This window comes from Electrona antarctica, assembly GCF_951216825.1.
Source record: "Electrona antarctica genome assembly, chromosome: 1".
Classification (NCBI taxonomy): Eukaryota; Metazoa; Chordata; class Actinopteri; order Myctophiformes; family Myctophidae; genus Electrona; species Electrona antarctica.
Genome location: NC_136806.1, coordinates 25,352,835 through 25,368,194, shown reverse-complemented (window position 1 = coordinate 25,368,194; position 15,360 = coordinate 25,352,835). Strand labels below are relative to the sequence as shown.

The following is a 15,360-nucleotide window of genomic DNA, read 5'->3' as shown; positions in this document are numbered from 1 at the left end:
CTCTTATCCACGGATGATTACATCATTTATTCCAATTAAATATAATTTTCGTAAGCCTCTCTTCTGGCAGTTGGGTAAGGCGATTCCATAATCTGATCATTTCACATCTCTGCCTTGTCAGGCAGCTTTCCCAACCTGTGTCACCTTCAATGGCCAACTTAGTGGTATACTTATGCACCCCGAGAAAACACTTCAAAGCTCTACTCTGAATGTTTTTACATTCGGTAGCCTCCTCAAAGCCCCACACACCTGCTGCATAAAACAAAATGGAAGAAACCATGGTGTCATAAAGCTTGGTAAATGTAGCAAAACCTAAATCAGGGCAAAATTTAATTTTACTTAATATGGCACCTAATGCTCTACCTGCTGAGTCTTCCCTCAGAGAAACTCATAAATTCATGAAAAACAAAACCTAAGTATTTGTATGAGGGGGAATAAGTCAAAGACATTGACCAGAACATAAAACTATGGGTACTTTGCTGTACAGCTTTCCTTCTGAAGTGTATCATCTGAGTTTTCTCTTTGTTAATCGCAAGTCTCCATTTACTGCACCATAGACATCAGCATTTTTTGTAAATTTGACTCATTTTCAGCCATCAGAGCAATATCATCAGCATATAAAAGAATACTCAAATTAATATTTTCCATTCTTATACCCAAATCAGCCTGCTTGATTTCCTGGGCTAAATCATTTACAAAAAGGGCAAACAAAGTGGGGGAGAGCACATCACCTTAGTTGCTTCACACCAAATGGTGTGGCGAACCAACCAGTTCTGAGGTCATTTAACTGGAGGCAAGCGACTGGGTCTTTGTATAAAGCTTTAATGGCATTATAACATGTACCACTAATACCAGAGCAAAGTAATTTATATTCTAACAGGTCTCTGTTGATCCAATCAAAGGCTTTTTTTAAATCAATAAAACAAACAAATGTGTTTTACCCTCCTCTAATCTAGCTCTTACTATAGATGATATAACAAAAATATGGTCAATACAAGCCCTGTTTTTTCTGAAGCCGTTTTGTTCATCCACCAACATGTTACTATGCTCCAGGTAATCAGTAAGTCTTTTATTTAAAACACTGGAATAAAGCTTATAGACTGTACTGAGCAAACTGATGCCTCTATCATTTAGAGGGACTCTAGGATCGGCCTTGATTCCTTGATTTTGGAATGGGTATAATTATTGATTTGTCCCACACCGAGGGTGTGATGCCTGTATTGAAACAACCTTGACATAAGGAGTGCAGTACATTCCGCATCTGAGGGGATTTAAGCACTTCATTGGGGAGTTCCTCCACACCTACTGCCTTTTTTAATGTAGCTCTGTCTATAGCATCCTGAACCTCCTGTATGGTTATATCATTATTCAGTATATGCTGTTGGTAGTATGTTGTACTGTATGCTCATTGCACATCCTCTCCACCAGCTCACATTTCAATTCAACATCATTCAACATCACTCTGTCTGTGTTATTTATGTATTTTTCATTCATCAAAGTTGTATGTAGGACAGCAACTTTGCAGACTCTGTTGTGCTATTTCTCTACTGTCATTTGAATATGTGGTTTTACATTTCATTCTGCAAATAGGTTTCACTTGGTTTTACTGTACTTCTGTGTCTTGGACAGTCAGTGAATGTACTACACTGTAGTCTCTATGTGACTGTGTCTCATTTAGCTGTCCCTCACGTTATTTCCACCTGTCTAAATTCTTGGTTGTGTGACTTTAGGTTTAGGCTGTAATTACTGTTCCCTTTATTCAATCCATTCCCGTCTTCAACTCCACGCTCCCTTTCATCTGAATATCAAATTGACTGATTTGTACATAATGTTCCGAACGTCAGCAGCAACAGACGTTTGAACAGTTTGACTATAAGGGAGGTCAATGGATGAATGCTTTATAATAAAACATCAACATCATTGCTTTGACTGATATATCTTATATATATATATATCTGGTCATCTTATCCACAAGAGGCCTGTAATAGCAAAGTAATAGGCTGAGCTACAGTACGAAGCTGGCTGCCTATGGCTATGCAAATCCCTGAGGAGCACATCAGTGTCTACCGGCTTATCCTTAGACCTGTGCAATGTTCCATGTACAGTATGCAATGTAACATCATGCTTGTTTGATGGTGTATGAAGATGACGCCAAATGTAGTTTGACAGGGTTCAAAATTGTCAGGGTTTTTTTTGGTCACATCCAAACTTTGATGTGACTTTCGGATTTGTATTAGTATTCTGAGTGGTCGCCGACCACTCAGAATACTGGATACAAATCCAACAGTCAGCTACCACTGACAGGTTTCAGGTCTGATTTTCAGCTTGTGCCCATCACCACAACAACTTAAATATATGCTTTGATTGAGTTAGCAAAGAACACGAAAATATTTAAATGAGTGTGTTTACATTCTATGCATGCCCCACCTGTCACAGGTGTGTAGCTTTAATCATTGGCTACAACTCCAGTCCACAGTGAGCCCCAATTAGATTTTGGCAGGGACTAGCTTTAATTGAATATAAGATCAAAGGCAGATTACTTCTTTGTTGAGAACGAGATGTAAATACTGCTACATAATTGTTATTCTGAGGGAAACCTGCCTATTGGCTACACCAGGCTGTTAGAGTAAGTTTGTTACCTCTTACTGGAGCTTTGCACTAATTGGCTAATAACTCTGTATAGGTATTCAATTAATTGCCATGGGAACCAATAAGAAGCCTGGCCGCTGTGTTCATGTATTATCCTGTTCTGCATTCGATCTGTCTCGATCAACCCAAAGAAAGGGGAAATGGATGGAAAATAAATGAGAGGCTTGTGAGAGAGGGACAGAGGCATTTCCCAGGATGATTAAACTCCATTCACTTTGCTCCATTAGTCCCATCCATCCCCTCTTTCACTCTGTTCTTCCATCCTTTCATCAGCAACCTCCCAAACTGCTGTCTCTGGAGATGCTGAACAGCCCCTAGCCCCATTTTTCATACTCTCTCTCCCTCTCCCTCTTTCCCTCTCTCTCTCTCTCCATTTCTCACCCAATTAACCTTCCGGAACAATTAACCCATATCTGCAATGCATTGCAACAAACCACAGGCCATTTCGTGAGGAGTGTAACACAATATAAAGAGTGCCTTCCAGTAAGTTCCCAAACACACATACACAACTAAATACGGTGCACGCGCACACGCACACACACACACACACACACACACACACACACACACACACACACACACACACACACACACACACACACACACACGGTTCAAATTATCATATCAAAGCCGTTAGGGTTTTAGCTAGGGATTTACGATAACTCTCTAGACCAAAATCTAAAGTTACCATAAAATAAAAAATGAAAACACATTATAGAGAGAATGGCACGGCATGGAACAGAACAGAACAGAGCTGTGTGTTTGTGTGACAGCCTGAGGGAACACAGACAGTCATTGTGATTATCCTATTTTTTATGATTCATATTTATGTGACTGACTCTTAATGGGGCTGATATACGGATTCAACTGGGGCCACAGCATATGGAGGCTTTCTGAACCACACACACACACACACACACACACACACACACACACACACACACACACACACACACACACACACACACACACACACACACACACACACACACACACACACACACACACACACACACACACACACACACACACACACACACACACACACACAGTCCCTGTAAAGCTGACAGCTTTGAAATTACAGCTCAACAATTTGTTTGAGGGGTGATAGAAATGCTTAATAAAAGCAATTCCTTGTGAGGGGTGTGTGTGTGTGTGTGTGTGTGTGTGTGTGTGTGTGTGAGAGTGTGAGTGTGAGTGTGAGTGTGTGTGTGTGTGTGTGTGTGTCACAGTGTGTGTCACAGTGTGTGTGTGTGTGTGTGTGTGTGTGTGTGTGTGTGTGTGTGTGTGTGTGTGTGTGTCACAGTGTGTGTCACAGTGTGTGTGTGTGGGTGTGTGTGTGTGTGAGTGAGAGAGTGTGTGTGTGTGTGTGTGTGTGTGTGTGTGTGTGTGTGTGTGTGTGTGTGTGTGTGTGTGTGTGTGTGTGTGTGTGTGTGTGTGTGTGTCACAGTGTGTGTCACAGTGTGTGTGTGTGTGTGTGTGTGTGTGTGTGTGTGTGTGTGTGTGTGTGTGTGTGTGCGTGCGTGCACGTGTGCGCGTGCGTACGTGTGTGCGTGCATGCCTCCCTGCCTGCCTGCCTACCCTTAGGGTAACCCTGGCACCCACGTCCTGTTCTATTTGGTCCGGTCTCCATTACTGAAATAAAAATTGTGGCTTTTCACATCTGCTTCCAAAAGGGAGATTTAGTGTAAATAAGACATTAAAATGGGATAATCTCCACTCAAATCCGTGCAGCTTTAGTCTGCACGGCGCACAGACTTCAAAAGCCAGCCATGACTCAATTAAAAAAAACAGGTACTGCCTGTTTACAATAGTAACTTATCTCTCCCAGAAGAGAGGAAAACCCACATCTACTGCCATGCTGTCATAGAGTCTGCGGTCACCTTTCAACTAATGTTGATTGAAAGAGAATGCAGGAGCAGCTGAGATCACTCAGCATTGATTAAATCCTGACAATAAACAACTGGGCAGTGCACGAGCCATATTCATCAGTCATTGACATGCATCTGTTATGTAAGCACGTCAGGGGAAATATAATGGCTAGGGTAAACAATGTCAGCGATACTATACGTAAACGTGCTGCTATAGTGTATATAAGCACCCTAAGTAATGAGATTGCTGCGCTCTGTACATTGACTGAACCGATATATACAGTACATAAAATAAATGAGTCGATATATTTTATAAAGTAGGCAGCAAGGTCGCTTGTCACAGCATCCATTATAGCAGAGTGGTATCTGTCCTGATCATCTTCAAAACATGTTTTAACTGTGCTATATATTGATGGGGTATTTTATTATCATTGCTTTTATGCATACTATATTGTCGTTGAACGATATCTCCATATTTAATCTTTTATGTTTTCGTAAATGAATGCCTTATTTTTTACTTCATGCTGTACAGGTATGACAATGTCACACAAAAGTAGCAAATTAGAACAATTACAACATGCTCACAATACATTGGCATTATAAATATTCAACCAATGAAAAGTATTAACAACGTAAGAGCTTGTGAATAAATAATAGCTACACAGCAATTGGAACAAGATTCTTTTTTCCTGAAAAGTACAGGTTTTTCACATACTCGACAGCCGTGATATGCGTTTAGCTTTATGGATGGACGAGGGGAGAAAGGGAGAATGACGGAGGACTGGATGAAAGAGAAGAGTGAGTAGATTGAATCTTGAATCTTTGACCTGCTTAGAAACATGAGTGGGTAAACAAAACAACACACTCATCCCTCTGTCACTCTGATCTGTCACATTGTTCTTTCTCCCAGCATAATCGCTGACGCTCTCAATCCGTCACAGTCTGTCTGTGCTGCATTAAAAAATGCCTAAATTGAGCCGTAATGATCCTAGTAAATTTAATTTAACTTCAAAACCAGATTAACCCATATGACAGCCATCGGCATGCGTGTGCCGCGCGTGCGTGTGAGAGAGAGAATGTGTACAGTTCGAATGTGCTTGCCAAGAACCATAATCCTGAAAGCGTACCGTATGCTGCTGAATAAATCAGTCGTTTATTCTTTTTTTAATAAGATAAACAATCCAATGCCTTCTCCTACATTGCCTGTGGGTGAAACTGATTATCAGAGAGCCAAGCATGGGAAATCACAGATTGAGTAAAACATACAGTATACCTGAAACATTCAGACACACATGCACTCCAGCATGCAAACATACAGCATTCACACAAGGGGTCCTTTTAGGCGTTCACATTAAAATGTGGATATTAGAAAAGCTTGTAGATTTTGAATAAAACACAAAATCTGCTCTAATGGGGGTTCCTTCCTCGCTCAAAATCTTTTCAGATGGGAGGGGTCTGTGGCTAAATACATATCAATGTGGGGTTCTTGACATGTTTGAGAACTACTGCAAGTGCACTATAGCATACTTATTTCATAATATTTATATAGCTTCTTATAGCTAGCAGTTAAACAGTAGATAACAGCATTAAATCACTTTACGTGGTAGAGTACGTTTATACACTATAACCACTACATCTGCAGATGGTTGGATGTTGTCTCCCTAATCTTCCATTGATAAATGTTGTTCCTGGTGTCTCCTAAGACAATGCTTGATAATGTCAATAAAGGTATTTGAAGCTCTCGACGCTGAATGCAATGTGCCACCGCCTTTATTGATGTCTAATTTTCATAACACATTTTTTAATATACTGTATTTCAATAGCCAAAGTAAATTGTTTACATGGTTTAACCTTATATTCTATACAGACTTGGGCGGAGAAAGAATCCTGAAAGTAACTGAAAGTATTCAGATTGTACTGCAGAGTTGGATATGTTTTAACACAAGACGTAAGTATTGTGGTCTCTGATTCACTGATTACATTTGAAAAGGGCATCCAAAGGACAATCCAGACAAAGTAGACTTTAGGCTTAGACACTCAAACATACATACCACCATCTTTATTACTTGCTCAAACAAGCATTCATGAATACTATCTTCAGGGAGGGGGAGATTTCTCCACTGCAACATGACCATGTGTCACTATCTGATCTTTAGTAATAAGGTCCATTGGAAGAAAACCATTGGTCAGTACCATGCTTCCAAGCTAGCTATAGATTTGCAATCTTGCCATGGCGGCTCTTTCCATCCAATCATTGAAAAGGACGAGTTTGGGGGCGAGGGGGACACGTCTCCTTCATACTAAATCCCCCCCCCCCCATCCACTACTCCATCATTTATCCCATGCTGCAGTAGTTTTGACAGGTGTCCCAAAGCAAGCAGTGGCTTTGGCCAGCATGGACAGACAGACAGACTAGACAGACAGACAAGTACTGGTAGTGCCATTAAATATGTATTGGTGTGCAGTGATAGGACACCAGGGGTCATTAACTGTTATAAATGTATAATTTTTTTCTCTCCGCATATTTCAACCTCGAGAATGAGCGGCACTCTGGCACATGGGCCCCCGATTAGCATGCGAATGCTAAAATGAATCTCAATTATACTGAGTGTCAGGCCTCATTTGGCGAGGCAGGGTCTGAGATGGAGTAGGCAAACAAATACATTGCAATAAATAGAAAAGCAGCAGGGAAGAGGCGAGAGATGGTACACATTGTGGGAACCGTTGTGGGTGGTAAAGGGCAGTGGTTTTCAACCAGTGCTCTGGGGACCACCAGTGGTCCTTGAGAGGGTTCCCGGTGGTCCCCAGCTAAATAATGGAGAGCTGGTACCAAATTAACCCTTATAGATCTTTAACTCTTGAGAGTGTAAAATGAAACCAAACAAACCCGTAAAGTTACATTATTGTTAAACAAACAAATCTACACAATATGAAGAATATTAAGAGAATGTAAAATAATTGTTATTTTGATCGTTTGCCTGTTATCTCTCCTATAGTACAACATCAATACAGCATGGAATTGTGGAAAACAAATCCAACAATAACAAAATATTCTCTAGTTTTGTGTCTGAGAGGCTAAATGTCATCAAATGGTGGTCCGTGGCTCAAATGCCAAATAAATAATGGGCCGTGAAATGAAAAGTGTTGAAAACCACTGGTAAAGGGGATGATGGGCAGGGTTGGTAGAGGCCTACACAGTTGAACCACTGGTAAAGGGGATGATGGGCAGGGTTGGTAGAGGCCTACAGTTGAACCACTGGTAAAGGGGATGATGGGCAGGGTTAGTAGAGGCCTACAGTTGAACCACTGGTAAAGGGGATGATGGGCAGGGTTGGTAGAGGTAAACCACTGGTAAAGGGGATGATGGGCAGGGTTGGTAGAGGCCTACAGTTGAACCACTGGTAAAGGGGATGATGGGCAGGGTTGGTAGAGGCCTACAGTTGAACCACTGGTAAAGGGGATGATGGGCAGGGTTGGTAGAGGCCTACAGTTGAAACCACTGGTAAAGGGGATGATGGGCAGGGTTGGTAGAGGCCTACAGTTGAAACCACTGGTAAAGGGGATGATGGGCAGGGTTGGTAGAGGCCTACAGTTGAAACCACTGGTAAAGGGGATGATGGGCAGGGTTGGTAGAGGCCTACAGTTGAAACCACTGGTAAAGGGGATGATGGGCAGGGTTGGTAGAGGCCTACAGTTGAACCACTGGTAAAGGGGATGATGGGCAGGGTTGGTAGAGGCCTACAGTTGAACCACTGGTAGAGGGGATGATGGGCAGGGTTGGTAGAGGTAAACCACTGGTAAAGGGGATGATGGGCAGGGTTGGTAGAGGCCTACAGTTGAAACCACTGGTAAAGGGGATGATGGGCAGGGTTGGTAGAGGTAAACCACTGGTAAAGGGGATGATGGGCAGGGTTGGTAGAGGCCTACAGTTGAAGCCACTGGTAAAGGGGATGATGGGCAGGGTTGGTAGAGGCCTACAGTTGAACCACTGGTAAAGGGGATGATGGGCAGGGTTGGTAGAGGCCTACAGTTGAACCACTGGTAAAGGGGATGATGGGCAGGGTTGGTAGAGGCCTACAGTTGAACCACTGGTAAAGGGGATGATGGGCAGGGTTGGTAGAGGCCTACAGTTGAAACCACTGGTAAAGGGGATGATGGGCAGGGTTGGTAGAGGTAAACCACTGGTAAAGGGGATGATGGGCAGGGTTGGTAGAGGCCTACAGTTGAAGCCACTGGTAAAGGGGACGATGGGCAGGGTTGGTAGAGGCCTACAGTTGAACCACTGGTAAAGGGGACGATGGGCAGGGTTGGTAGAAGCCTACAGTTGAACCACTGGTAAAGGGGACGATGGGCAGGGTTGGTAGAGGCCTACAGGTAAAGGGGACGATGGGCAGGGTTGGTAGAGGCCTACAGTTGAAGGGGATGATGGGCAGGGTTGGTAGAGGCCTACAGGGTTGGTAGAGGCCTACAGTTGAAGCCACTTGGATCGCTAGCCAATCGTGTGCTGAAAAAACAGGAGGTCGGCTGCCAGAAATTGTGACCTAGTCACTGTAATATTAATTACGTTTTTTAAAGAATCAATAAAAAACAAGGTCTATCTGTGATAGATATCAAGCTATTTTGTTCCATCTGTTCCTACCATCATTCCCCCACCTGTTCTCTCTCTCTCTCTCCTCTCTCTATCCTGTTCTCCCCAATATCTTACTCATCCATCTCTCCCGTCCCATTGCATACTATACAACATCTCCCAGCTCATGTTCCTTTTTTACTAATTATTGTGTCATCCTTTTCTCTTTCCCTCCCCTCCATCTCGTCTTGTCTCCCCTCCTCCTTTCCTTCCCCTCGCTGTGCCACTCTGTCCCTCATTATATTCCCATCTTGGCACTCTCTCCAGCCTCTCTCTCTCCTTCCCCATCACAGTCATCTTCTCCTTCAACTTCCCGCTGTTTAACTTCCCATCACTTCCCTCTGAATTGTCCCCCCCCTTTTTTACCCCCCTCTCTTATTCTTTTATATCTCATGGCTTTCTTTCTGTTTTTCATTCTTTCTGGTTATAGGGTGAGTGTGGGAGCACGCCGACAGCCAGACCTGAGGGAATCAATCGACACAGCCGTAATCAATATCCAAGGACCAAATCCAGCACCCGAAACTATACAGTAGATGGCTGATTGTCTGTCTGTCTGTCTGTCTGTCTGTCTGTCTGTCTGTCTGTCTGTCTGTCTGTCTGCCTGTCTGCCTGTCTGTCTGTCTGGTAGTGACTAACTAATGAGTGTATCTACAGTATAAAGCTACACCAAGCAAAAACCGACATCAGTAATGGACATCACCTTTTAAAGTATGCTGCGCGCGCGCGCACACACACACACACACACACACACACACACACACACACACACACACACACACACACACACACACACACACACACACACACACACACACACACACACACACACACACACACACACACACACACACACACACACACACACACACACACACACACACACCATCATCAGTCGCTCTGCAACAGAGTTCAATTACATTAGGAGCCGCGGAAGTGGCAGGATTTAACTAACGTGTGTGTGTGTGTGTGTGTGTGTGTGTGTGTGTGTGTGTGTGCGTGCGTGCGTGCGTGTGTGTGTGTGCTTGCGGCAGCAGTGACGGTGTGTCTTTGATGTGACACGTCTGCCTCACATGCAGACAACTGTGCAGACAACTGTGTGTTCTGCCACACACCTGTGGACCTCTGACTTTTACTGAGGTTTTGGATTAATTTCTTGTGCTGCACCGTAATTTCGTTCTCATATTTGTATCTGTTTTATTATAACTTTTTAATAACTATTTTAATCGTATTCAAATTGTATTCAAATATAATGCGTTTCATTTGCCCTTTGTCTTAATGCCCTTATTGTTGTAAAGCACTTTGATTTGCCTTGTAGTTGCAATGTGGTTCTCAAAGTGGGGTCCAGGGACCCCAGGTATCCTTGAAGGAGTTTGCAGCAAAATGAGGAACAGTTTATCGCATTTAGACCAGGAATCCCTATACGTAACTATACCTTTCAATCCGGGAACCCCTTTTGGGGTTGTTGTTGCTATGTACATTATTAATGTATAGTAACTTAGTAGTAAGTAGTAAACTTTTTTGTAAAGTTTTGCAGAAAACTTAGACTCAGGATTTAGAAGGCGTCAGATCTAGTAATTAACAATAATTTTATGTTATGGCTATTAAGAAATAGACAATTTACAAGCTCACACGTCACAATGTGCCACGTTGTGAGTTTATAGATCATAGTTGTGGTGTCAAATTAAGGGCAGCTTGACACCGCAGCATTGATTGCATGCTGGCCTATACAGGGCACGGCTCCGAGGATTCATCTATAGGGGCATATACTGATGACATCAGAGATCTCCCTATATTGGAATAAAAGGAACATGGACTGACAGATAGAGATCCGACCGCTATGCCCATATATGGTCATATGCATTATATGGGACAGACCGACTTCATACTCGGCACACGCAGCGGTAATGACTCGAGGGAGTGCGGTGCCCGCCGTCCACTAGTTCAGATATCCAGTTGTCCAGAACCGCCGATCCAACCAAGATGCCAATACATGGCATTCCATTATATCGGCCTATACTGATGACATCAGGGATCTCCATGTATGGGCAAAAAAGGGACAAGAATGGACAGATACAGAGATCTCCAAATATGGGCACAGACGGGACACAGACACAAGAGGATCGGCCGTGCAACTTAGGTGTCATCGCTGCATAGTGGCCCAAACCTCTAGTACAAATACGTGCCTTGCCTCTGTTGCAACTTCACTGACTGTCTCTCACTCAGCACTACAGTCTGTTGACAAGTTTGCTATCTGAGTCAAGACTCCACAACAATAACAGAGACACAATGAATAAGTGCAGCCTGTTTTATAGTGTCTACATTACTGTTGTGTAACCTTGACCCTCTCTATCATGGGATTGGACCTTTCCACAGGAGAACCCAGCACTATTCTATGCTATCTAATGGGCTCTATGCACACAGAATAACTCCCTACTTCTGGGCCGCTTCCCTACTTCCGTCACAGGTGTTACCAATGATACTAATTAAGGCCCTGTTCCATTTAGGCCCAGGCCACACTACTCTGGATCTTTTGCAAAACGGATATTTCCGTCCTCCGTTTTAGAAAAAATCCCTGGCCATACGACAGAGATATCTATGTCCACACACAAACGCAGAAACGCATTGAACACAGGATAAAATCACTGCAGTAGCAGGTTTCAATTGTAGGCTATATTATATTTGATTTTATATTTACACTTGAGGTGCCAATCATATTTTTGAATGAAGAAATAAGTACCGCATTTTAAAAGCCACCTAAATTGTGAGTGGAAGTGGAACATGTTTCTTTCATTGTCTGTCAGCATGTCACACTATGTGCGTAAATCTCCAAATCCCGACTCTCGACTTTTCTCTCCATATAATTTAAAAATGATAGACACTTTACCATTGCTCTGGCGACTTGGCAAGTCCTGCACAGAAAATAATAGCAGAGTCAGACCTACAGTATAGAAGTGTCGCATCCACAACCAGTTGTGAGCTTGTTCACAACTGGTGAGTTCACACGCGCACATTGACGGCATGCAGGCACAGTGACAATGGAATGCAGTCAAGGGTGCACCCTTTATTACCTATAACAGGACAGAGATGTGCCATATATGCGCACGGCGACCCACTCACTGTATACTTTCTTCTCACCAACACCAACCACGCTATTTGAGATTGCATTCACAACTCTCTCTCTCTCTCTCTCTCTCTCTCTCTCGCTGCACCCTCTCTCTCTCTTCCTCCATGACCATGACCATGAAATGGAGAGCAAAATACAGCATGAGAATATAGTTTCACATGGCTATGCACACACAGACTTGTTGATGGTGTACTGCGCAATGGCCTCGGTCCTTTATTGGTAGGTTAATATCCACAGTTTATCTGTAGCGAACCGCAATTAATCTATTGTTCAAGCTTCACACTCGGCACCAATACAAATGAAATCACCAGACCACACTGGACTAGTAGGCTGATATATTTATTACTGGAGGATGCAGCAGAGCAGAGCCTTTGCTCGCGCTGCAGACAGTGCAGTTGTTTTAAAGTTGTTAACAGTGATATATAAACATGAACAATCGGAGATATCCGTCCGTGTAGTTTCCATGCAGGCACAAGCTGCATTTCTCACCTACTTATAGTAAAAATGATAAGCGGTGACATCATCGTTTCTCAAAAGCTCCGTTTCGCATGACTACACAGCTCCACTGATCCGGATATTTTCAAAGTCTTCACTTATTTATCCGTTTCCGTTTGAGTGGCTGAAAACGCCGTTTGCGTGTGGCTGAAAGGCCCAAGCGCACGAAGAAATGTGCGTTTAGCAAAATATCCACATACGTGTGGCCTGGGCCTTAGTGTGCAGTGGTTCTCAAACCTTTTCATAACTCTGGGAGTGTAAAAGTGTAACCAAATGGACCCGTAATTTGTACACTCAGAGTTACACATCCCTACGAGGCCATTTGGAACACTCAAGGACACTTGAGTGGGTGTTTCCAGTGAGCCAACACACATAATAGCAGCACCCTGACACTGTTTGACCAGAATGGAACAGAGCCTTCATTAGTTTCATCGGTAAAGGAAGTAGGGAAGTGGCCCAAAATGGCATGTGAACTTCACATACAGTATGACAGGCCCTTGATCTGGCCTGTTAACAGTTTAATGGCCCCAGACGGAGATCACCGTCAAGTTCAAGTGCACGGTCAGTTGCCCGAGACGGAGATTGATAAATAGGACGGAGATTAATGATATCAAAACCGGTCGCATCGCTCCACAGCCTAGGAGCGCTTGTTGCCCAATCCTCTGTGTTGCTCAACAGTGACATGTCATCGAAAATGTTCCCTGCCTGTTTAGCGGACGAAAACGAAAATATTAAAACGTTCATAACTCGCAATCTAAATCATCCCGTCTAATTATGAAAAAAGATCCTGTGTTAGACGGCGCTCCGCGGTCCAGTCGCTAGTCGCGTACAGATTTATTCTTACCTCCCGTTGTTGTCGATCGACTCTAGAGTGGTGTGGCTATTGTTAGCTGCTACACAGACATTCACAACAATTTCCGGTCCACCGGTAAAAGTGGTCCGGGTGCTATAAATGATGGGCACATTTTATTATTGGATTAAATAGGCCCGGGCCCTCAAGGTGTTAACAATATAGCCCATTAGACAGCCATAAGGGGCTGCATGCAGACAGCAAGGGTGGGTCAGGTTTTGCTTGATCACTGATGTATGGGGTGCTTAAATAAAAATCTGTGTTTCCTGGCCTATTACTTCCAGTGTGGTAAATGTTTCCAAAGCCTTGTCAACCATGCCATGCTCTTTTCTTTGTCTCCTGTTTTTGCAGACGACCAGTATCATCTGGTTATTTGTGTGGATAGAAAATGGACTCCATAGTTACCAGCGCATCAACAGTCCCAGCAGCCACTGAGGCGTGAACGGCTGGCTTGTTCATTTGCAACTAGATTTTTGGGGGATGTTGCATTATAAATGCCAACACTGCACGCTCTGGGTGGAATTATTATTATAGAACAAACAAAACAAAAAGCGCAGACGGCTTGAGACTGACACTCAATGATTATTCGGATGAAAAACTGTAGTGATGCATTTGTGGGAGATTTGATGTTACTGTATAAACTCCAGTATTTAGGTCACAGGGGAGAGGATGTTAGGACGTGATTATGACATAGTGGCTGACTGTGGTTCATTGCAGTAACAACAATGTCAGCATGGGGGGGGCAGACATGTCTGCAAACTGCTGCTGAGTTATAGTAATATTGTGCCACACATGATTATAGGGCAGTGATGTGGCCATGTGTATGACATACTTGTGCCAAATATAAACATGCAAACACTGGATCACAGGAAGAAGCTTGAAAGCTCAATAATAACTAAAAAGCAGCCAGTGGATGTGTTTATCCTTAAGTACGTTACAGTGCAATGAGTGCTCCATACACGTTTTAGCATGGGGTGACAATTTAACCCACATCATCTGCCTTGTTGGTGTCATATTGAGCTGTATAAAAGGAAACTCATCCCAAATGTATTTGGAACTGCAAACTGCCTGACTATGGAACTATGACACCGTAACCCATAATAATGTGAGTTTTAGACTAATATATGGAGATAAGGTCAAGTTAGGTGTTCCTTTAATGTGTATGGGTCTCATGCAGAATAAATCAGCAGTTTGGTTCCTCACTCAGCAGCACTGTTGTAGAATGTATGGTCGATACGCAGCACAGCACCGAGGTCAGCCCTTGGTCAGTTGTTGCAGTGGTTATCAAGTAATCTGATTGGTGGATTTGACTCACCCTGTTTCTGGAACAGTTGGCTGCTCACAATTTCAGTCATGGACAACACTTTGTGTTTCGGCAGCTTCTCGTGTGGAATACAGCTGTAGAAGTCATGCAGCAACTGACTGGAGACACAGAGAGAGGTAGAGAGAGAGAGAGAGAGAGAGAGAGAGAGAGAGAGAGAGATGGTTTAATGAGGGGCGTACAGCAAATGGAAGGAGAGGGATGGTAGAAAAGGAGGAAGGGATGAACATGTCGGGATGAAGAAAAAGAGGTAGAAAAAAGCAAAGGAAGAGTGAGGGTTGGAGGGAGTAGATGGAAATTAAAGGCAAGAAATGAGGGAAGGGAATTAGTGGAGGAAAGCATGCAGGGAGACCACACATTAAAGTACGGAATGTTAATCTGACGCCTGATTTATATGTAGTCGTGCACCGCGGCGCTCACCTA

At 43.4% G+C, this 15,360-nt stretch overlaps 1 protein-coding gene across 2 annotated transcripts in view; it reads right to left on the bottom strand.

The window, feature by feature from the left end:
- The window catches only part of dock2 (dedicator of cytokinesis 2), a 178,585-nt gene that overhangs the window by 98,512 nt on the left and 64,713 nt on the right, over positions 1–15,360 (bottom strand). For both annotated transcript variants that reach the window (XM_079502580.1, XM_079502579.1), the window contains one exon: positions 14,932–15,038. In XM_079502580.1, coding sequence (XP_079358706.1) covers positions 14,932–15,038 — 107 coding nt within the window. The remainder of the gene's footprint in view (positions 1–14,931; positions 15,039–15,360) is intronic.